Below are 21,632 nucleotides of genomic sequence, written 5' to 3'. Positions count from 1 at the left end.
CCCTCCCCCCAGTCTCCGCCTCTCTCAATCTCTCCGCCGCGGCGTCCTGAGGCCCGCGGAGAGGCCCGGGCGCCCGCCCCCCGCCCCCGGCCTCCGCCCCCGGCTCGGCCCACGCCCTCCGCCCGCCAGGCAGCCAGAGCTGCGCCGGGCCTCGCTCCCCGTGCGTCCTGCGGGGGCGGAGGCGCGGAGAGGCGGCAAGCGCAGCCGGGGAGGTGGGGGGGGCAGAGGCACAGACAGAGGCGCGGAGGCTCGAAGAGAGGAGACGTGGAGGGAGGGACGGAGCCCGGACAGCGGCGGACACGGCCTCGCGCGCCCGGAAGAGAGCAGCGCGCGGCAGGCGCTGAGCTCTGGGCACCGAGAGGGGCATCCCCGGTGGTCTGCAGCCGTCCATGCACAGAGCTCCCTCCCCCACAGCCGAGCAGCCGCCGGGCGGAGGGGACAGCGCCCGCCGGACCCCGCAGCCCAGACTCAAGTTAGTGGGCAAAGGGAAGCGCCGGGGAGTGGAGATGGGTGGAGCTGGACTCGGGAAAGGGGTCCGGAGGGCGGAGGTCGAGCAGAGGACGAGGGGAAGCGGGACGGGGGTGGGGGGTGGAGACTGACGGAAAGGGGGTGCGTCTTCGAATTAGGGGCCCTGGGAGCAGGCAGGAAGCTGATGAAGCTGGATGTGAAAGAGCAGTACCTAATTCTCCATCGCCCGTTTATTTTGTGCGCATGACCTGGCATGTGAGCCCCCTGCAAAGAATGTGGAGGCTCCCAAGCGCTAGGGGAAGCCCTGGAGCTTTAGCTGGCAACAGTGCCGGGGGAGGGCCACTCAGCTGGCTCAGTCCGTCGTCGGCACGGAGCGCGCGGCTCCGGGGTCCGGGAGAAGCCGGCGCCTTTGAACCAACAGAGCATCAAAGGAGCTCTGCAGAAGCGGGGCATGCCTTAGGCGTCTCTTTCCATTTCTGTGGCTTGCGGGGGGGGGGGGTTCGTTGTGCGGCCCCTCCCTCAAGGGGTCTTGAGTCGCACCCACACAACCCTTGAAGACGAGGGTGGAAAATGAGGGAGAGAAGGATAGGCGGGAGCCCCCCGGCGGTGTTCGCCCACAGACGGTAGCACTGTGGGAGTGTGTGGGGGCGGACCGGGCCCCGAAGCAGAACAATTGAGGCACTCCTCCTCTCTCCCGTGCCCGAGCTGAAGGGATGGGCTTACCTATGGAGCAGGTGGGAAGGTCACTGCTGGGAGAGGGGCCAACTGAGGTGCACTGGGCAGTCTGGAAGGCAGGGGAGGTCCTGGGGAGAGAGCGCAAGAGTGGGCAAAGAATGCCTAATCCGTGGGAAAAGCTGAGCAGGGGTGGGAAAAGGGGAGCAGAGGATGTTCTGCCTAGCTCACTGAGTGGAAAAGGGCAGGGGTAGGGGCCACACCCCTGCCTCTCAGCCACATGAGCAGGATGCCATCAGGGAATAAAGCTGGCCCATAGTGGTCCTAGGTGTCCACTGCAGGGAGGATGGGGGTCCTGCATTCACCTCAGTGTGCGAAGTTAACTTGTGTAATGTTGAGACTGCTAGGTGTTTAGGGTGGAAGGTGAGGACTGTGTTCTGGAAGAGAGGTTGGTCCAGCCATCCCAGGGGTGTGCTGGCTGGCCTCAGTGCTCAAGGTCTCCTTGCCCCAGGCCAGAAAAGTAAAAGCTGAGGACGGGGGCTTGGAGCCTTTGACTTTGGCAAAAACTGATCTGGCTTTTGGTACTTGCGGCCAGTCTGGGATAGCACTGGCATGGCTATGCCTCTGAGCAGTGCCTGATTCTCCTAGTCTGTGTTCAGGTCTGGGTAGAGAGAGCATTCGAAAGAGGGGACGAGAAACAGGCAGGAAAGAGAAAACAGTTGTGAGTGTGGGTTGGTACCCAGCAAGGGAACTTGCACTGACTGCCCCCCCACCCTTTGTGCGCCTCCTTCTCAGGCCCAGTGCCCGAGCCATGGCCCTGCCTCGGACACTGGGGGAGCTGCAGCTGTACCGGGTCCTGCAGCGCGCCAATCTCCTTTCCTACTATGAGACCTTCATCCAGCAGGGAGGGGACGACGTGCAGCAACTGTGTGAGGCGGGTGAGGAGGAGTTCCTGGAGATCATGGCCCTCGTGGGCATGGCCACCAAGCCCCTCCATGTCCGACGCCTACAGAAGGCACTGAGAGAGTGGGCCACCAATCCAGGGCTCTTCAGCCAGCCAGTGCCCGCCGTGCCCGTTTCCAGCATTCCACTCTTCAAGATCTCTGAAACTGCAGGGACCCGGAAAGGGAGCATGAGCAACGGGCATGGCAGCCCAGGGGAGAAGGCGGGCAGTGCCCGCAGTTTTAGCCCTAAGAGCCCCCTTGAACTCGGAGAGAAGCTGTCGCCATTGTCTGGGGGACCTGGGGCAGGGGACCCCCGGATCTGGCCAGGCCGGAGCACTCCAGAGTCTGATGTTGGGGCAGGAGGAGAAGAGGAGGCTGGCTCACCCCCGTTCTCCCCACCTGCAGGGGGAGGAGTCCCTGAGGGGACTGGGGCTGGGGGGCTGGCAGCAGCTGGGGCTGGTGGTGGTCCGGATCGACTGGAGCCAGAGATGGTACGCATGGTGGTGGAGAGCGTGGAGAGGATCTTCCGAAGCTTCCCAAGGGGGGATGCTGGGGAGGTAACTTCCCTGCTGAAGCTGAACAAGAAGCTGGCACGGAGCGTGGGCCACATCTTTGAGATGGACGATAATGACAGCCAGAAGGAAGAGGAGATACGCAAATACAGCATCATCTATGGCCGCTTTGACTCCAAGCGGCGGGAGGGCAAGCAGCTGAGCCTGCATGAGGTGAGGACCCCAGGCCCTGATCCCCTCCCCTACCAACTTCAGTTGTTGCAGTGCTTCCCTCAACTAAGGGGGAAGCAGAGACACAGGCAAGAGCCCGGCTGTCCAGCCTCACGCCGCTCAGGACGCCCCAGGAGTGGAGGAGGCCCCAGGCATTCCTAGGAAGCTGTGGGTGCTGACCTCTGTTTTCCTTCCTCAGAAAGCTCCTGCATGATGTCAAAACCCAAGCAAACATCTGATGGATAAGCCTTATTTCTCTGGTGGTGAAGGGGAGTGAGGAGGTCTGGGCAAGGTGGTGGGCCAGTTAGGATTCTGACTGCTCTGGCGGTCCCCTCCACAGCTGACCATCAACGAGGCTGCTGCCCAGTTTTGCATGAGGGACAACACTCTTTTACTGCGAAGGGTGGAACTCTTCTCCCTGTCCCGCCAAGTGGCCCGAGAGAGCACCTACCTGTCCTCCTTGAAGGGCTCCAGGTGAGACCCCCTTCTCCAGGTTCTCCCTAGATCAGAATCCCGCCAAGGAGATGGGTCACGTCCTGACCTCCAGTTCAGGTGCCTGTAGGCCTGCTTCCCACCTGCCTGCGTGCCCCTGCTTTTGGCCAAGTCCACTTGCCTAGGTCTGGCCCCACCTCCCATCCCTCTCAGGTCCCTTCTGCCCCCCACAACAATAGTGCTTGAGCTGGGGACTGCTGCTTACCCTTCATCTTTCCAGATCCTGGGAATAATGCATGTTCCCCACCAGATTCTGTGTCCTGTCCACCATGTGTCCCTCCCCAGCCTCACCCTCCTTGTTTCTCTCCATCTTTGCAGGCTCCACCCTGAAGAACTGGGAGGCCCCCCACTGAAGAAACTGAAACAAGAGGTAGGTTTGCTAGGGTACATATAGGAGGTTAGGGCATCTTCCCCAGCCCCCTCTCTTGCCAGTCCTCATTTCCCCATTTGGGGCATCCACAGGTTGGAGAACAAAGTCACTCTGAAATCCAGCAGCCTCCCCCAGGCCCTGAGTCCTATGCACACCCATACCGCCCCAGCCTGGAGGAAGACAGCGCCAGCCTGTCCGGGGAGAGCCTGGATGGACACTTGCAGGGTGAGTGTGCGTCAGAGTGCGTCTCACTGAGGGGGCGGGGGTGGGGGGAAGGTGTGGGAGGAGGGCGCCAGGAGGCCACTGCCTGGCACAGGGCTGGGAGGCCTGGCTGGGCGGGAGCGAATGGGCCTGGGCCCGTGGAGCTGGCTGTGTGGTTGAGGGTGAGGGTTCCATTGACTGCGGCCCCCTACCTGACCCGTGCCCCTGCCCACAGCTGTGGGGTCGTGCCCAAGGCTGACGCCGCCCCCTGCTGACCTGCCTCTGGCGTTGCCAGCCCATGGGCTGTGGAGCCGCCACATCCTGCAGCAGACGCTGATGGACGAGGGGCTGCGGCTAGCCCGCCTCGTCTCCCACGACCGCGTGGGCCGCCTCAGCCCCTGTGTGCCCGCAAAGCCACCTCTCGCAGGTGAGGCAGCCAGCAGTGCCATCCCCAAGCACCCCTGCCGCCCAGGCCCCGCACAGCAGTCCTGGTGTCCTCGGGGCAGTAGCGTGGTGGGGCTCCAGCTAACCAGGCCTTGGGTTGAGGAGGGGGGAACCCTGCAGGGCTGTTCCCAGTGGGGAGGGTCTAACCCCAAGTGGACGTCTGTGAATGGCGAGCTTGGGGAGCAGGGGGACAGAGAATGGGGAACGAAGGGGAGCAGGAAGAGGAGAGCCACCAAGAAGGGAAGTTTGGATGGAACTTCTACCGACGCAGGAGGGTGGAGCAGGCCAGGAGTTGGGGTAGGGTTGCCAGCTTGGAATTGGAGGAGCCCAGAGGGGGATGCTTTGTGTGTGGATGGGGGAAGCGGGAGTAGGCAAGGAGGCCGGCAGAGGGCCGGGCATCGGCTGGGCTCAGAGTGACGCAGCAGACAAAGCCACCAACCCTAGCTTGGTATTTTTAAACTGTGTGTGGGTGGGAACTGGGGGCGGGGACTGACAGGGGGGCTCTTCTTGGGGGAGGAGCTGGGAGGCTGGCTTCCTGTGTCCCCCCTGTTTTGGCTTCTAAGAACCCTGGGGGGCATGGTAGGATTGGGGGGCTGCCCTGAGAGGAGGCCAGGGATAAGCGGGGGCAGCAGAGCCTGGGAAGGGGGGAGGGGGAGAGGTCAGAGCCAAGCCGCCCCCACAGCTCCTGACAGAACCAGAAATTCCAGCAGAACGGAGGCGGGAGAGACAGAAAGAGAGAGACACATCCAGAGACAGAGAGCTACACACAGCCAGCAAGGGGAGGGGGGCACACACACGGGTATGGAACCGCCCCCTAGACCAGAGGTGGGCAGGAGTCAGGAAATCAAGCTCATCTTCGCAGCCTTCTCTACCCCTGCCTCTGTTCTCAGCCCCGCTCTGTCTGCAGCGTCCATCCCGCAGCCTCCTAACCTACCGCTTCTCCCTGCAGAGTTCGAGGAGGGGCTGCTGGACCGATGCCCTGCCCCAGGACCCCATCCTGCTCTGGTGGAAGGTCGAAGGAGCAGCGTGAAAGTGGAGGCTGAGGCCAGCCGGCAGTGAGGGGGGGACTGGCGTCCTCAGACCCAGGGCACCAGGCTTCTGGCTCACACAGACCCCTCCACTCTCCATCCCTGGCATCTAGTCACAACCCTGGATCCTTCCGCTGCCCTTCTCCTGCCTCCCCACCTGCCCCATGGGCATAGAACTATGGGGCTTCAAGCAATAACAAGCAGGGGCCTGGCGAGAGGACACAAGGAGGGTGCATGGTGCCCCCTCACCCTTGCCCAGAGCAAGGAGGCAAGAACTCTGCCTCCAGGGCATTTGGGATTCTCCCCTCCCTTACACAGCACACTCCCATCCTCTCTAGTTAGAGTCAGTGACGTGAGCAGTTGGACTCAGTTTGGACATGGGGGAAAGGGCTTGGGAGGGTCCAGCAGCTAAAAATGGAAACGGTTTCCCCCCAGATCTGGGGGCCTGGGAACACTGGACCTGCTCCTCCCCTCTGCTCCTCCATTTTTGTGCTTCTAGTTTGTTTCTTTAATTTAACAAGTGCTGCAGTTCGCCCACCCATCCCCATCTTCCCCCCAAGCCCTCAGCGGTTCTCTCCCTCTTGCCCTCTCTAGGGGGGTGTGGGGTCCCCTTCACCGGCCCCCTCGGGAGGCCTGGGTGGACTCAGGGTCTCCCTCAGCTGGGATCTGGGCCGCAGCACCTGTCTGAGCAGTTAGAGCGTCTTTCTTTTCAGATCGTGTACAGTAGATTATTTATTTTGTTATTTTGGAATAAAATTTATTTTATGGCTTAGGATCTATGACCCCCAAGATGGAGAAAGGGTGGCATGGGGTTGGGGAGTGGAGGGAAGCTGGCGGTGGGTGGGGAAATAGAAAAGAAGAAGCGGGTAGGGCCCCCAATACACCATGAGGACCACACACGTGAGTCTGGACCCCAGGCTCAGCCTCTGCCTCTGGGCAGGATTGGAGGTGTTGAGCCATCGAAGCTACAGCCACATAGACCCAACCTGGGCACAGTCATACTCAAAGCTTAGTACATTTGGGTTAGCATACATCAGAGAGGCGAGTATACTCGCTGGTGTCTTTTGAGCAGTGTCTCACACTTCCAAACGTGTTGTCACACAGGCAAAATCAGAGAGGTGCGTGTTCTATGTGGCCATAAAACTAACGTGTGACATCTATATATTAACACATCTCAGGTCCACACACTTTCACACAGCTATACGCAAACTCGGCCCTTATAGTTCTGCACAATCTCATACACATATCCAAAAGCCTGCATCTGACGGACAGGAATTTGGAGCTGACTGGGATTTGTTTTTTAATCTGGGCAAAACCCACATCAGCGACCAAATGTACAGACCCCCTCTCTCCCAGGGTCTCCTGAACGGTTTCCCGTGCCCCCAGGGCTGGGACCCAAGCCCATACTTCCACCCCTAGCCTCTGAAGCAGATGTGTGCACGTGTCTGTGTGTTTCCACATGTGTGTCCGGAGCCCCGGCTCAGGGCAAGCAGAGAAGCCCTCCATGCCCTCACCTGTGCTCTGGCCCAGCCCCCTTCCTGCTCAGCCACATCTTCTAAGGAGAGGGTGTGTGTGTGTGTGTTCTGCGTGTGCAGGCGTTTTGGGGCGTGTCTCACTTGGAACCTGAATTTCCCTTCCAGTATTTGGAAAGTGGAGGGCAGGGGTGTGTGTGGTGGGAAGGAAGGAGTAGATATGTTCCACCCACTATACATTCTCCTGGCAAAGTCTTTTCCTCCTGACCAGGGAGTAGGTGGGGATAGGAGGACACCCTCCCCAGCTGCTGCTTGGCAGGAGCACAGGCAGGTGTTCAGAGCAGGTCCATGGGGGCAGGAGAGCTGTCTCTGGGCTCCCCCTCCAGCTGGGATCACCAAGTGGGGTTAGCCCTTATGTCCAGGTGGGACATTGAGATCCCAGACTGCCCATAGCAGGAGGGCTGCAGGAGGGGTTGGGCTCCCAAGGACCCTCCCTCTGACTCTCCTTGCCCCTCCAGGAGAAGCTTGGTGAGGTCCTGTTCAGTGGGAGGCAGCAAGGGCGGGAGCATGTCTTCACGGACCCTGCAGGGAGGAAGGAGGGAAGCAGTGAGATAGGCATGGCACCCACTCCTCAGCCTCCACCCCCCGGCTGACACTCACCAGGTGCCTTGAGGGAACCCTCCCACCGGCTGCGTCAGGCAGCTGTCTTCCGCCATGGTCACATCTGAGCAGAGCAAGGGCTTGGAGCTGGACCCGGCATGCTCCTGAGGCTGGCACGGCAGCAGGCCCCTGCCGGGCCCAGAGAAGTAAGTGAGGTGGTGGCGGGGGTCGGGGGTTTGAGGCTGGGGATGAATGAGGCGCATGAGCTCAGGATGGGGGTGGGCGTCACTCACTGCGGGTGAGGTTGGTCAAAGGGCAGGCTCATCTGACTCAGGCTGGGCGGCATCTGCAGGTGAGGTCTGGAATCAGGAAGGAGGACACAGTCAAAAAGAAAAGCTGGACGAGGGCAGGGTGTTGCAAAGTCAAGACCACTGAGTGAGGAAACAGTATTTCCAGCTCCTCATCCTGACGGCAAGCACTGGGCAAGCCATTTCCACCTGTGAGCTTGGACTTCTCATCTGTATAAATGCGTATGCATTGGCGACTGGGGGCAGGAGAGAGAGGAGGGCTAGATTAGCTAATTTCTGATGTTTCTTTGGACTTTGAACTTTGCTGGCTCTAAGCACCCCTGTCCCCACCCCTACCTCAACTCCTGGGAGGGGAGATGTCATGCCTCGACTGAGAGTTAGTAAGCACCTGAGGGCTACCTGGAGAACAAGTGTCTATGCCACTTCAGGCCCAAAAAGATAAATAAATAAAAATCAAGACAGCAGATAAATGACAGTAGATTTCAGGGGCGGGAGAGATAATACTAATACTTACATAGCTCTTCCTGTGAGCCAGGTACTGTGTTTAGCTTTACACATACTATTAACTCAATTAACCTTCACAATAACCCTGTGAGGTAGGTATTGTTATTATCATTATTCCCTATTTTACAGATGACACATCAGAGTTAAGTAACTTGCCCAAAGTCAGCAAGTGGTGGAGCTGGAATTCGAACATGGATCTTAACCACTAACACCTCAGTGGAATGGACAGAAGAGACCCAGGTGTTGGCTTTTTGCCACCCCGTTCTCACAGAAGAGCCTTCCCTAACAAATGCAAGTGCCCAGGCCCGTTGCAGGTGGGTATCCCACCCCGTTCCCCAGAGGGGGCCCCACTTACTCCTGGAAGGCTGGCAGCACATTGACCGATTCTTCCCGGGGAAGGGCTGGATATGAGGGGATGGAGTGAGAGCGTGGTGGGTACCCCTGGGGCCTGGGGAAAGAAAGCAGACCCCTGATGCCAGCCCTTCTCCTGGACACCCCAAATCCCTGCCTCAAGATGGGGAATCCCTTTCAAGGAAAGGGAATACCCTACTTCAGCCCCCAGTGCCAGCTCCCCCAGTTGCCCATGCTGAAACAGCCTGCTGGCGCAGACCACTCCCAGTTCCGTCTCTCAAGCTTCTTACGCCATATCTGGGCCGAGCTGCATGTTCATGGAGCAGTCAGGGACCATTCCAAGATCGTAAGAGGGCATCATGGTAGGCGTTTGGGGCTCAGGGGTGGTAAGTGGCTGGTCCCTGGAGGAGGGGAGGAGGCATGTGTGACTGACCAGGGGCTGATGCCACCACCCCTTCCCCCAGGTAAGTACTGGGCCCCACCCTCCATCCATACCAGCACATTCACCTTTCCACAGTCATCTTGATTGTAGCTGGGACATAACCCCTGCCGTCCTTACCCATCTGCTCAGCTGTTGTGGGGAGGAAAGGAGAGCCATGGAGTGCTTCTGATTTAGGGAGGAAGGGAGGTGGAAAAGGTGAGCATGGCTGATGGGCAGGTAGCAGAAGCAGGGAGATGAAAATGGAGAGAGAAGTCGGGGATGACACACAGCAGGCAGGGAGGGGGCAGCTGGGAGCAGGGAGAAGGTGGACAACAGGACGGAGTCAGAACTGCCAGCCCCAGCTCACGCTTGTAGTGGCTCCGGAAAGCCTCGTCCTTGGGTTTCTTGGGGTAGAGGTTTTTGAGCTGAGCGAGGTCCCGGATTCGGTCACCAAGTGAACGAATGGACAGGTCTTTGGCAGAGAATGGCTGGATGTTCTCTATCTGTGGGGAGCCTACAATAGGAATGAGACCTTGAGTCCCCTCTGTCCAGACTTTATTCCCCTACCCCAGCCTCCTCCCACTATTGGACTCATTCTCAATCTACCAAGGTGAGGAGGAGAGGAGCTAGGGTGAGGGTCCTGAGGGAGGGAGACCCACCAGTCTCCATTCCCACAGAGCTCACAGTGAGAAGGTAGACGTTTAGACCACAGAAGGAGGAAGAGAAGTTGGACCGAAGGAAGAACTTCTTGAAGACCAGGGTTGGCCTCAAGGAAGGCCAGGATGTTTCCTCCCCAGAAGAAACCCCAGAGGGCACAGGCACAGAGGCAGAGGACTGGCTGGGGTGACCTCACCATCCTGGCCCCGGATGACATGGGCAATGGTGATGCCCCCAATCTCTGAGTCACTGAACCGAAGGAGGAATGTTCCATCAGGCTCGTTGAGAAGAAGGCTAGTGACGTATTGTTTGCTGATGAAGCCAATGATCAACCTGGCCAGGATGAGGGAGAGGATGTGGATGGGGTCGTCGCAGGGTGTGGAGTGGGAGCTGGAGGTACAGCTGCTCAGGCCACCTGGGGCGGGGACTCACCGATCTGACCAGTAGCTCCGGAGACAGCGTTTGGTGAGGTCCAGGACGCCATCAAACCACTGCCAAAAGGTGAAGCCACGACCCAGCAGGATCTCCTGTGGGGAGAGGGGAGTTGGTGGGGGCACAGGAGCCTAGTTAGGGCAGGCATTGGGCTGTGAGTACCTACACGACAGAGTCACAGGACTGAGGGAACCACATTGGACCTGAGACCCCATCCATGACATGGCCGACACTCAGGCTCACCACGTGCCGGGCACTGTTCCGTGCTCTTTTCATAAATTAATGTATCTGATCTTACAAGCCTAGGGAGGTAGGTCCTGTGAGTATCGCATCTTACAGATGAAGAAATGGAAGCCTAGAAAGGTCAAATAACTTGCTTCTCACACAGCTGGTGAGAAGCAGAGCTGGGATTCAGCCCAGGAAGTCTGGGCTGGGCCCCCTCTTAACCACTGTGCTCCACACCCTCCTGAATGAGGCCTGGAGGAAGTGGTGTCCAGAGAAGGCAGCTTGCAGGGTGTGAGTGTCCTGCTCCCTTTGCTAACACATCCTCTGGTCGTGTGGGCTTTTCTTTCTTCCTTTTTTAAAAAAGAGATCAGTGCGTGACTGCATTTACCCAGCTGGTCCTCAACCGAGACACCCAGACCTCCTTTTTCCCCTGTTTCTTGTAACAGATCCAGTCCTGAGCCACCTTATTTTGGAGGCAGTAAAATGTAGTCGCTAAGGACAAGAGGCAGAAATACGGTGTTCCATCCCAGACATGCCACTCACTTGCTGGGAGGCCTTGGACAAACCACTTAACCCCTCTGGGCGGGTTCATCCTCTGTAAAATGGGGGTAATAGTACCTACCTCAAAGGGATGTTGGGATGATAACATATCTAAACTGCTGAAGCACAGTGCCTGGATACAGTAAGCTGTCAACACATGGTAGCTGGTATTATTGCATATGACCCTGTGGGGTTTCGTCCCTGTTTTTGCAATAAGACCTATTTTCCCAATGGGTCAAAGTCATTTTGAACCAAAGCTGTGTTTACACACAATCTGGGTGAGTCATGCAGATCACTGGCAAAGAGGGAGGACGGAGGGCCCCCAGACCAAAACGGGGGGATGCCAGAGACCTGAGGGGTTTTCCTGCCTGGGCCATGACAGAGGCCTTCCTGATGAACGTGGTGGGGCATTGTGAAGATCCCAGCGGTTGATCCCTGGGCAGACGTTGGGGAAGCCCTGAGTGCCCCAGGGATGAAGAGCTTGGGGGTGGGAAGTCCGAAGCGCAGGGGAATGACCTTGTTGAACTGTGACCAGGACACAGAACGGTGCTGGAAGGCCTCCATGCTGAGGCTGTTGTCGGTGAAGATCTTCTGGGCCAGGAAGAGGAAGTGCTCTGGGAGTAACCCCCGGTTGGTCCCCACCTCAGCCATGAACTTGAGGTTAAGAGTTTCACACATCTTCTCCCAGGGCACCCGCTCAGCCACCACAAAGGGCACGCGGTCCTGGGGGGAGGAGAGAAGGAAAGGGAGCCTCAGGCTGACATCCCCATCCCTCCTCACGAGGGCCTTCATCTTTCCCACTTCCCCAAGCCTGCCGCTCCCCAGCCTTGTCCCCCTGAACTTGCTCAACAAAGATGGTGCTTTTCCAAAGGAGTCTAAGGTGCTACTGCAGGATAGCTGTTAAGATTGGCATGAAAAGGGGGCTTCCCTGGTTGTGTAGTCGTTAAGAATCCGCCTGCCAATGCAGGGGACACGGGTTCGAGCCCTGCTCCGGGAAGATCCCACATGCTGCGGAGCAGCTAAGCCCGTGCACCACAACTACTGAGCCTGCGCTCTAGAGCCTCCAAGCCACAACTACTGAAGCCCACGCGCCTACAGCCCATATTCTGCAACAAAGAGAAGGCACCGCAATGAGAAGTCCACGCACTGCAACGAGAGTAGCCCCCGCTCGCCGCAACTAGAGAAAAGCCTGCGCGCAGCAGCGAAGACCCAAGGCAGCCAAAAAATAAATGAGTAAATAAATTAATAAAATAAAAAATGAAGTATGAAAAAAATTGGCACGAAAAGAGGTCAGGAGTACAAAAACAGGTCTATGAGAAGGAGTTAGGTCACTCTCTTTTGAACATGCTTGCCAGCCTGCACCCCACCTCCCAGGTAAGAGCCCCCCCTGCCCCCGCCAACTCCAGGTCTTTCATCACCATCTCAGAGAAGGCGTTGTCCCACAGAATGGTGGCTTTGGCATTGTTGTCTTGGTTGCCGTGGACGATGACCACCAGGGGCAGAGACAGGGCCTGAAGCGGGTGAGGAAAGGGGGTTCTTCTTACTGGGGCAAGGGGCTTCCACAGAGGGCTGGCTCTGAAGGTGCAGGGGAGCTACTGGACTCATACAACATGGTTAAAAACTCATGGTATGTTATCGAGTGCTTTCTGAAGCTCAGTTAGGGCCTTACTGCAAAGAAGTGGTTACAGGTCAGTGCTATAGAGTCCCCAGGTTTCCAATGCCAGCTCCAACATTCAGTAGCTGTGTGACCTGGGCTAATTACTCAATGTCTCTGTGTCTCAATGTCCTCATCTATAAAATCAGGCTAGTAATAATACATACCTCAGAATGTTATTGTGAAAACCACGTGTGTGTGTGCACGTGTGTGACTTAAAACAGTGCCCTGGTCTATGAAACGTGCGTAAGTGCCAGTTGCTCCTACGCTGTCATTCCCCGGGGTGTGCACTCCGGTTCTGGCTCCTCCCCGCTCACCCGGGGCCCCAGCATGCACAAATCTCAAACACACAGGGTATGGGGCAGTCATGAAGAGTGAGGATGCAGGGCCCCAGTGTGTGGCCGGGAGGGGCACCTGGGGCCCCGCCTCGGGCAGGCCTGGGGCCTCGGTTCACCTGGAGCTGGATAGGGAGTTTGTTGGGGCTGAGCGTGAAGCTGGTGGAAAAGAGCACGGCACACTTCTCCTCGGTGACAGACTCTGTGCCCTTCCGTTCGCACCGCTTGATTTTCTTCAGAAGCTGCGGGTGGGGCGAGGGAGAGGAGGGTGAGGGCAGCGACTGCTTCTCCTGGGCTCCCAACACCCTCTCCAAGGAGAATGTCCTGGCCTGAGGACCCCCGCCCACTGCTCCCCGCAGGCCTCACCAGGTTCTTGAACAGGGCAGTGCAGCAATTCCCAGGAATGCTGTTCTCCAGGGGCACGGTGTTGTTAATGATTTCCCCAGTGCTTTCTCTGCCAGGCAAGTCAGAGAGTGGCTCATCCCAACTGGGCCAGGAGTGGCAGGGGCTTGAGTCCACTGGCTAATGGCCTGGACTACTGGCCCCTAATCTCCATCTCCCCACTTGAGTTCTTAAGGGAGAAGTCCCCATCTTAGCCAAATCATGATGCTCCCACCCCATTCCAGCACTGATGGGTCCCTCCCCTTCCTCTGCCTTGACTATCATACAGGGTCCCCACATCCCATGGCCCGCCCTCCCTGTCATCACTCTGTTCTTCGTGGTGCCAGTCCCCCAGGCTCCTCTGGCCTCCACCACCCTCCAGCCCCTCTCCAGCCCCAGCTTACACTCCAGCCCCGGGCCCCTGGGGCATGCTCAGCTCCCTCGCCTGCTTCTCGGTTACCATGTCGGCCCTGACCATCAGAGGCTTGGCTGGGGCCGCCAGGAACCGCAGGCCCAGCAGGAATCGAACCCCGGCCTGGAACTTGGTCTGAGTCTTCAGAACCTGGGGGGGCTGCTTTTCCACCAGGAAAGAGCTGGGAGGAGTGAGGAGGACACAAGGGAAGTTAGCAGCTGGGTCCCTCCTGGTGCCCTCCCCACAGCTCTGACCCTCTTCCTTCCTTGGGGTCTGCTCTAGGCCAGGCTGGGGTCTCATACCTGGTGATGAGGGTTCGCAGGACTTCATCCAGCCGGCTAATCAGCGCTGCCCGGGTCTTGGGCTCAAGCTCCCCACCAGCCGCCCCCACCTCCTGCTGCAGCTGGGAGTAAATGTCCACCAGGCTCTCACACCTGGGGCCAGGACAGTGGTTAGGGGGCACAGGGTTTAGGCTGCCTGCTCCCCGCCCAGACCCCCCACCCCTAAACCCAGGAAGATAGCAGGAGAGTGTGTGTGGAGGGGTGGGATGAGCAGTGGGCGTGGCTGCAAGGCACCTGGGCTAACCGAGTTGTGGGACATGCCTTGGCTCTGGGGAGGAAGGTTCCTTCTCAGTGCCTGGAAGCTCTGTGGAAACCCAGCTGCCTCTTCCCCAGGGCTCTGGTACCCAGGTCAGCTGCCAGCACATACGATGCTTTTGTGCATTTTCAAAGGTGCCCCGCCCAATAGACCAAATAGACTTCCCATTCCTCTGGGCACGGGGCTTGAAGAGAGAATTGTGGGTTGGAAGAACTCCTGCTTGTGCCCCGCCCGCCGGGTGCATGTGTACAGGACACAACCTGAACAACAGTGTGCATGGCTCTGCTGGAATGGGCTTCTCTGAGTCTTCACTCACCCCAAGACCCTTTGGCCTGGTTTTCTCTCTCACACCTGTGGGTGCTCCAGCAGGGACAGCAGGTGTCCACCCCCAGCCCCCCACCCTTCCCTGTCAGCCCTGCCCCAACCTCTCCTGTAGTGGGGCCAGGCTCTCCTCAAAGGGTGCGCCATTCCCTGCCAGCTGCTGCTGCCGTTTCCAAATCTGGATCCTCTTCAGCACCAGGGCCTGGGCAGCCTCCAGCTCCCCGACAGTCTCCTGCAGGAACGTGGCGAGGGCCTGTGGGAAGAAAGGGCCTGAGCCAGGGCCACACGCTTCCTCCTCACCCAGCTCTGGAGGGTAGGGCTCTCTTTCTCACCTCTCTGAGGTCTGATCTCCATCCCTCCACAGATTTGAGACCCTCAGAGTCTGCCCTTGGAGCTCAATCTCCATGTCCCAGTCCATTACTCACCTCACTTGGCCCGGTCCCATTGGCAGGAGTTTCTATCAGGCTGTGCAAAGACACTGAGGGTAGGGGCAGAAATCAGGGGTGCAGATAGATTTGAGGTTCAGTCAAGGTTGAGATCCAAGAGGAGATCACTCCCACACACTCCTCAGGACCCTCTTAGAGCTCTAGGCCCAGGCTCCCACCTTGGCCTCCCTCAGCCCCAGGCTGCAGGGCTTTGCGGAGAAGGCAGGTTTCCCCCACTCGGTGCTGCAGCCTCCGCAGGACTGTGTTAAACTTGAGTTCCTCTTGCTTCCAGTGGAAGGGCATTGGCAGGTGGCGGAACTGCACAGGAAGGAGAGGTGCCAGGAGGTGAGACATTCTGCCCAGCCCTTTCCCTTCGGCCTCCACTCCCTAAAGGGGTGCAACCGCCATGCTCTGCAGAAAACAGACCACTTCTCTTGCCTGACTCCCTTCTCTCCTTTGACAGTCCTTCCTGACCTTTTGGAATTTCCTGAAGATAAGACCTCTCTCCTGGCAGAATCAGCTCCTTATCACTTGCTCTCTCCTTCCTAGGCCCCACTACCCTCAGTCCCTCATTGCAAGCTTCTCTGAGCTTAACTTGGGGCTCACTTTGACTCCTTTGGTCATCCTGGGCCTAGAACACTGAACTTTCCCTGAAGTTCAAATTCCTTCTAGTTTCTCATGGCTCAGGCTAAGGTCCCAGGGAGTTGAGTTGGGGTGGGAGGTGGGGTACCACAGTACCTGTTCCATAATGGCTTTTTTTTCCCCTTGAAGTATGTGTCTGAAAGTGGCCACCAGCTTCAGGGGGTCCCTCTGATATATGCTCTATAGAAATGAAAGGTGGTAGACAGGGTTAGCCTGGCTCTTACCCATGTCTTTCTCCCCTTCCAATCCCCAGCACCCCCATTCACGCATGCACTGAAAGGCAGCACAACTGTAGGCTCCAGAAGTTTTCATGCATTTGCATGCTTTTAAAATCTAATTTGCATGCTAGCTAACAGCTAGCCACAGGAACACCAATTTGCTTCCAGCATCCAACCAATTTGCTTCCAGCATCCAATGCTCACCCCAGCTCCATTCCAGGCCCCACCCAGCCTTGTCCCTTCCCCTCCTGCCCCACCTCCAGGGTGCTGATGTGTTGCAGGATGGTGCTCCCCTCCCCCTGTTCTCCAGCTGAGGCCTGAAGACGCTGGACAGTGGCAGAAAGTAGGGCGCTGGCCATGTTGCAGCAGAAGGCGTCTGAGCCGACAAGGAATTCCCTGCAGGAAGATCAAGGATGAGGCAGCCTCGGGTCAGGGCTTCCTCTGCTCTACTGTCCCTTTACCCCACAGCAATCAGCTCAGCGGTTCCTTCCTCCTCTTATCCTCCATCCAAGCCCTCTGTAGCCCTCAGCCCCGTCCCTTGTTCCCCAGTTTTCCAGCTGTTGTGGGTGGTGCCCTTACCCCAGCTCTGACCTCCCTCCTCTTTGGCTCAGCCTCCTAAGGGGGTGGGGGACTCCACGTATCAACACGCATAGTCTGGTGAGGCACAGACTCCCAGCTAAATCTGCACCACCGCACATGGAATAACGAGTCCCAAGTCTTGAAATGGGATGAAGAAGATCTAATGAAAGGGAAGGTGGGTTGGGGAGGACCTGGGGGACCAACGTGGGGCAGCCAGGACTCACCAGGGCTGGTTCTCCAGCCAGTCACCCAGGAGATGCCGAAGGTGTTGAGGGAAGTCAACATAGAGCCGCTGCAGTTTTTCTGGGGGCATTTTGGAGACCAGACCCCACAGAGACATGATCTGGGGTTTGGAGGGTGCCTGGAGAAAAGGAACAAGGCTACTTGGGCACTCTGAGAGGCGCCCAAGAAAGCTGGCTTTTGTTTGGGGGCAGCCAGGGACCTCCCGTAGACAGCCCTCCCAGAGACCGTCCCCAGCACCACTCACAGCCAGACCACCTCAAACCAGGGACATTCCTGGCCAATGCCTCAGACAAGGTAATTCCTTCAACGGTAGACACAGGGGTGATGGGGTGGGAAGAGCTGAGCTGCAGTCAGAGGGCGGGGTGGGAGACAGGGGCAATGGGGCAGTAGGGAAAGCTCTCTGAGAGAAGACAGAGGATGTGGGTTGTAGCTCTAGGCCTGGCTCTGGTTCTGTAGGCAAGAAACCTCCCCTCTGTGGACCTCAATCTTCTCATCTATAAAATATGAGGCTTGCGTAAAGTGCAGAACTTTCCAAACTTTTTAAAGCAGTGGACAATTTTAGTTTTAATCTGTGGAATCCCAATTATATAAAATTGGAGTTTCTCTGTTGAAAGCAAGTGTGGTAGGCCTGGAATTCTACTGCTTCTTACTTCCTTCTCCCCACCTCCTGACCCCAAAGGTGTCCCTGGAGAAAACCCTCAAAATTCCAGGGTTCCGTGAGAGAATCTGAAAACTACCTGGCTAGATGATGAAGAGCATGGCAGAGTAATGATAGCTACCATTTATTAAGCAGTTACTATGTATGAGGCATTATACTGAGCTCATTACCTCATTAAAATCTTGCAACAATTTTTAAAATATAGAATTATCCCCTTTCACGGGTAGAGAAACCGAGTTCAAGGAGGTTCTCCAACTTGCCGAGGCCACTCAGCAAGCGATTTGAACCCGAGAGGGGATTAACCACCACGTTGTGCTGTTAGGATGCCTTCCAGATCCAAATCCCATAATCCTAAGGGGGGGGGGGGGCATGGGAGGAGAATTGAAAAAGAGGAGATTGAGCGAAAGGAAAAGTAGAGAGAACTCAGGAAGGTGGTGAGAGATTAGAGAAAAAAGTGGGGTTAATAAGCCTTCAGTGAAAAGCCTAGAAGAGGGGCAAGGAGGCTAGGGCTACAACGAAGAGAAGAAAAAGAGGCAAGAGGAAAGGAGATGGGAGGGTAGGGGAGAAGGCTGCCTCCCCATTTCTGGGTGGGCCACAGGGTGGGGTGGGTAAACCAGTGGTTTCCCAGGGGTCTCTCAGTTTCCAGTTTCTCAAACTATCCCTCTTCCCAGAGATGACAGAAAGGATGGGGATGGAAACTCCCTGGGTCGCCCCCAACCTGGTAACCCCAAGTTTTCCTGCTGCACTTTTAGCCCCTCCTCTCTCCCAGGACTCCCAGAGGGACGGAGAACAGAGGGGCCCCTTTTCTGGAAGCTCCTGCCGCTCCCCCCAGTCCCTATCCCCTTGAGCTCTTTTCTCCCAAAGGCAGAATCCTCCCCCATTCCTGCTCAGGGTCCTCTAATAGACCTTTCTCTACACCCACCTTGGGGTGGGGCCCCTTTTGGTTTGTGTTTCAAACTCAGGGGAGGACTCCATCTCTCTCTTCCCTCTTCCTCTCCTGTGTCTCACGGTGCTCAGACCTTTGACCTCTCTCCCTACCCTATTGGGGACTGAGGCGATCCCTAAGCCATAGGCAGCCCCCCTTTCTTCTACATGCCCCTGTTGAGTGACCAGCTTCCTGGCCTGGTCCTGGCTTCAGATCTTCCCCACTCCATCCTCAGGCAGCAGGGGGCCAGACTTTCCCCCAGCCACACCCAGTAACCAGGCTGGGTCAATCGGCCGGCCAGGCCAGGGGCACCTTCTGCTGTAGGCCCCCAACACAAGCAGGGAGGGAGGAGCCGCGGCCTGAGGGGGCGGGGCCAGTGTTCCTTTCCCAACCGGGAAGGGAAACCCAACGTCCAGGATCTTCATCAGCCCTTTTCGTGACCTAAACCTCACCTCAACCGTTACATTCCCGAACCCTTCGACCGTGGGACCACAGGATCAAGAGTCAAACGAGCTTCTCTGAGTTGCCCAGTGTGTGTCTGCGGCGGCGGGGGCGGGGCGGGGGGCCGGGAGGCGGAGCCAGTTCAGCAAGAGTAGGGTTAACTGCGTGACTTGGCCGCGCCAAAAGTGGAGCAGTTTTGAGGGGGGAAATTCCCTCTCCTTTGGGACACCATGAGGTCTGCGTCTGGGGCTCGCTCACCCCTTAGCCGCACCCTTGAACAGGAACCTTTTTGGGGGGCCCGGATACGGGTTTGTCTAGGACCTACTGCCCTCTGGTATCAGCCTTCTAGGGAGGGGCGTCCACCTCCCCCCAACCCAGAGGGCAGAGGAGCACCTCCTTGCCCTCCTTTCCCTGCCTTTACATGTTCCTGGAGGTGCGGGGGACGGGGTGTATGGAAAAAGTGACCCACGGTGGGGAGGGGGGGAGGGGAAGTGCTGGGCCTGTACTCACCCCAGATTCTTCTGACACTTCGAAACTGCCAAAACTCAGTACCACCAACCACCAACCCCAGCTGAAACAATTTCTTGGGGACCATCCACTCTGCCGAGGGAGGATCCTGAGAGGCACTCCCCGCAACCCACCGCCCCACATATTCATAGTCAGAGGCCCCCCACCCTCCCCTCCTCGGAGGCATCCCCTCACCTTGCCAACCCCTCTGCTGTCTTCTCCCTCTCTCAGCGGGCACTGCCAGGCCCCATGGGTCTGTAGTTCTGTCCAGCGGGTTCAGGGCTGGCCCTGCTAGCACCCCCCCTCCACCTCCAGCACCAAAAAGAAAAAAAATACACACACACAAACACACACACACACACACACACACACACACACACACACACAAAATCCTCTCCCGTCCTTCCTCTTCAGTGTAAGCAGTGGCTGCCCCAGCCTGCTGTTTCCGGCTTCTCCGACTACCCAGGTCCCTCCCTGGAGCTCTGACGACACAGTCAAGGGAAAGTGGGCTGGAGGAGGAAGAGGAAGAAAGTGGGGTGAGCGTGTGTGCCTCCGATACCGGGTAGGGGAGCATGGCGTGGTGGGGAGCCAGGACTGGGGCTTGGGGGCCCTGGGGCAGGCTGGAGGGGATGCTGATCCCCACTTACTCTGTCCCCCCTCAAAAGCAATCAAGTTTCCTCCAGAAAGTCGCCCAATATCAAGCCAGAGACGTGCCGCCCCAAACTGCCGCTCCCATACTCAAACTTTCGCAGGGGCCGGGGGTTTGGGCTCGCAAGGGACTGGGCTCCCCTGTGGCCTCTGGAAAAAGAAATCTCTCTGGGCTCTGCGCTCCCTCCAGTGGAGGGCCCTGAAAGCGGCCAGGGAGCTGGAACTCCTAGGTCCTCCTTCTGGGTGGGGAACGCCTTAGAGGTCTCGTGACCGCTGATGGGAGGGAGTGGGGGAGGGGAGGCTGACGCTCACAATTCTGTAGGGCTCCAGGGGTCCCTCGGACTGAAAATCGTTTCTGCCCCCTCCTCACAGGGTACTACTCCTCAAACCCAGGTGGGAGCCGGCACGAGTTGGAGTTGCCGCCTGTAGATTCCCAAGGGACAAGTTTGCATGTGAATCTGCGGTGCAGCTTTGGTGAAGTTCCTATCTGTTTCTGGGGTAAACACTGAGACACACCCAGAAATAAACACACACATACTCAACTTCCCCAGCCAGAAGGGCACCCCCGACACACACATGCTTACACACACGTGCAGGCAGGCTCACAGACGTGTCAGCACTCAGAGCCACATGCAGTTGCAAGGAGACACACACTCACATACACAAGGCTTGCTCAGCTTCTGAGTCACCATCTAGTTATCTAGTGGATGGTTTCTGCAGCTTTTGCTGGAGGAGGAGCTGGAGCTGGCCTAGGGACCCAGAGAGCCCTTCAAGCCCAAAAACCTGAGAGAGGGGTATGGGGAAAGGGTGGTCTCTGGGGGGGCGGGGGGTGGAAGGTGGGAGGAGGCTTCTGTTTCCCTCCTTTCTTCCCAAACAGGGCTGGGCTCAGGGGCCAAAGCCAGGCCTATGCTGCCCCCTGGTGTCTGAACTGATTCCCAGAGCCCAGCTCCTCCCCCTCCCCTCCACGTGGATGGGCAAGTGTGTGCAGGGGCGCACCCAGCCAGGCCGCAGAGGGTAGCAGTTAAGAACTTGGCCTCTGCGGACAGGCTGCATGGGTTCAGATCCTGCCAACGTTGCTAACTGCACAACTCTGGGCAGTTTACTATTTGTGCTTCAGTTTTGTCTTCTGTAAAATGGAGCAAATAATGGTCTTAACTTATAAAGTTGTGAGACTGAAATGCAATAATACATGTGAAGGCTTAGAACAATACCTGGCACATAATAAACGTTAGGCAGTATTTTTACGTCCCAGAATTAGCCAGGCAGGAGGAAGACAGAAGGGCCTTCATCCTACATAGGGTCCCCGGATTTGAGGGTAATATTACTGCCACAAAGGCAGAGGCTATTGGAGGTGTGTTTATGTATTTATTGTGTCTGGAAGGCAGCCAGTTGAAAAGGAGGGAGAGCCGAGGTGGAGATGGCAGGCAGGCAACCTGTCCATGGGTTTAAACGGCTAGGATCACAGCATGCGCACAAAGGCACTCACGACACGTGCGCTTCGTGTGTGCTCCCGGGTGCCCACTCTGCCTGCAGACATCCACAGACGTCGGCTGAATTCAGGCTTTGCCATCTAAGGGTCTCTGGAGGGCCAAGTCCTTCAGAACTTTGGCAAGAGGAGGAGAGGAGTGAACTTTTGCTCTTTTTGGGGGGTAGGAAGGCGAGGAGCAAGTACTGGAGGTAAAACAATATTTATTATCATCTTCTCTAACTGATTTCCCTGATGGGGACACTGTGATGTCGTCAAAGGAATTTAGAGGCATATCTGACACGGGTCTGACTCCACTTAAAAGCTTTG

General features: G+C 57.4%; 2 protein-coding genes across 5 annotated transcripts; one reads left to right on the top strand and one right to left on the bottom strand.

Annotated features, from left to right (window-relative positions):
- The first annotated feature begins 56 nt into the window (after positions 1-56).
- NAB2 (NGFI-A binding protein 2) lies at positions 57-6,116 on the top strand. Its single transcript, XM_033866434.2, has 7 exons — positions 57-472; positions 1,936-2,809; positions 3,147-3,280; positions 3,617-3,668; positions 3,761-3,893; positions 4,105-4,296; positions 5,263-6,116. Exons 1-7 carry the CDS (start codon positions 390-392, stop codon positions 5,370-5,372), a joined length of 1,578 nt encoding a protein of 525 aa, XP_033722325.1. The 5' UTR covers positions 57-389; the 3' UTR covers positions 5,373-6,116.
- On the bottom strand, positions 6,056-20,264 carry STAT6 (signal transducer and activator of transcription 6). 4 transcript variants are annotated; one of them, XM_033866429.2, is made up of 23 exons: positions 20,150-20,264; positions 19,385-19,698; positions 16,640-16,776; positions 16,094-16,232; positions 15,715-15,798; positions 15,156-15,294; positions 14,977-15,029; positions 14,656-14,804; positions 13,936-14,067; positions 13,626-13,814; positions 13,207-13,294; positions 12,960-13,082; positions 12,270-12,362; positions 11,368-11,574; positions 10,087-10,181; positions 9,851-9,987; positions 9,365-9,511; positions 9,084-9,147; positions 8,867-8,977; positions 8,581-8,673; positions 7,707-7,772; positions 7,474-7,602; positions 6,056-7,395 (listed from the first exon to the last, which is right to left on the bottom strand). In XM_033866429.2, the coding sequence occupies exons 3-23, from the start codon at positions 16,753-16,755 to the stop codon at positions 7,206-7,208; spliced, it is 2,544 nt and encodes an 847-aa protein (XP_033722320.1). In that variant the 5' UTR covers positions 16,756-16,776; positions 19,385-19,698; positions 20,150-20,264; the 3' UTR covers positions 6,056-7,205. The 4 variants fall into 4 exon arrangements, with proteins under 4 accessions (XP_033722320.1, XP_033722319.1, XP_033722321.1 ...); XM_033866428.2 differs by lacking the exon at positions 20,150-20,264 and adding an exon at positions 19,837-19,990; XM_033866430.2 differs by lacking the exons at positions 19,385-19,698; positions 20,150-20,264 and adding an exon at positions 19,193-19,248.
- Positions 20,265-21,632: the final 1,368 nt, after the last annotated feature.

This window comes from Tursiops truncatus, chromosome 11, assembly GCF_011762595.2.
Source record: "Tursiops truncatus isolate mTurTru1 chromosome 11, mTurTru1.mat.Y, whole genome shotgun sequence".
NCBI lineage: Eukaryota > Metazoa > Chordata > Mammalia > Artiodactyla > Delphinidae > Tursiops > Tursiops truncatus.
The sequence above is the reverse complement of the archived record's forward strand: the minus strand, read 5'-3'. Positions and strand labels throughout refer to the sequence as shown.

Coding starts and splice junctions, on each gene's coding strand:
- STAT6 (XM_033866429.2), bottom strand. CDS start 16,755: ATGTCTCTGTGGGGTCTGGTCTCCAAAATGCCCCCAGAAAAACTGCAG. Junction 14,805..14,976: donor ATGGGACCGGGCCAAGTGAG/GTGAGTAATGGA, acceptor TTCTTCCCACAG/GCCCTCGCCACGTTCCTGCA. Junction 10,182..11,367: donor CCTGGTCACAGTTCAACAAG/GTCATTCCCCTG, acceptor CTCTCCCCACAG/GAGATCCTGCTGGGTCGTGG.
- NAB2 (XM_033866434.2), top strand. CDS start 390: ATGCACAGAGCTCCCTCCCCCACAGCCGAGCAGCCGCCGGGCGGAGGG. Junction 3,281..3,616: donor TCCTCCTTGAAGGGCTCCAG/GTGAGACCCCCT, acceptor CCATCTTTGCAG/GCTCCACCCTGAAGAACTGG. Junction 3,669..3,760: donor TGAAGAAACTGAAACAAGAG/GTAGGTTTGCTA, acceptor GGGCATCCACAG/GTTGGAGAACAAAGTCACTC.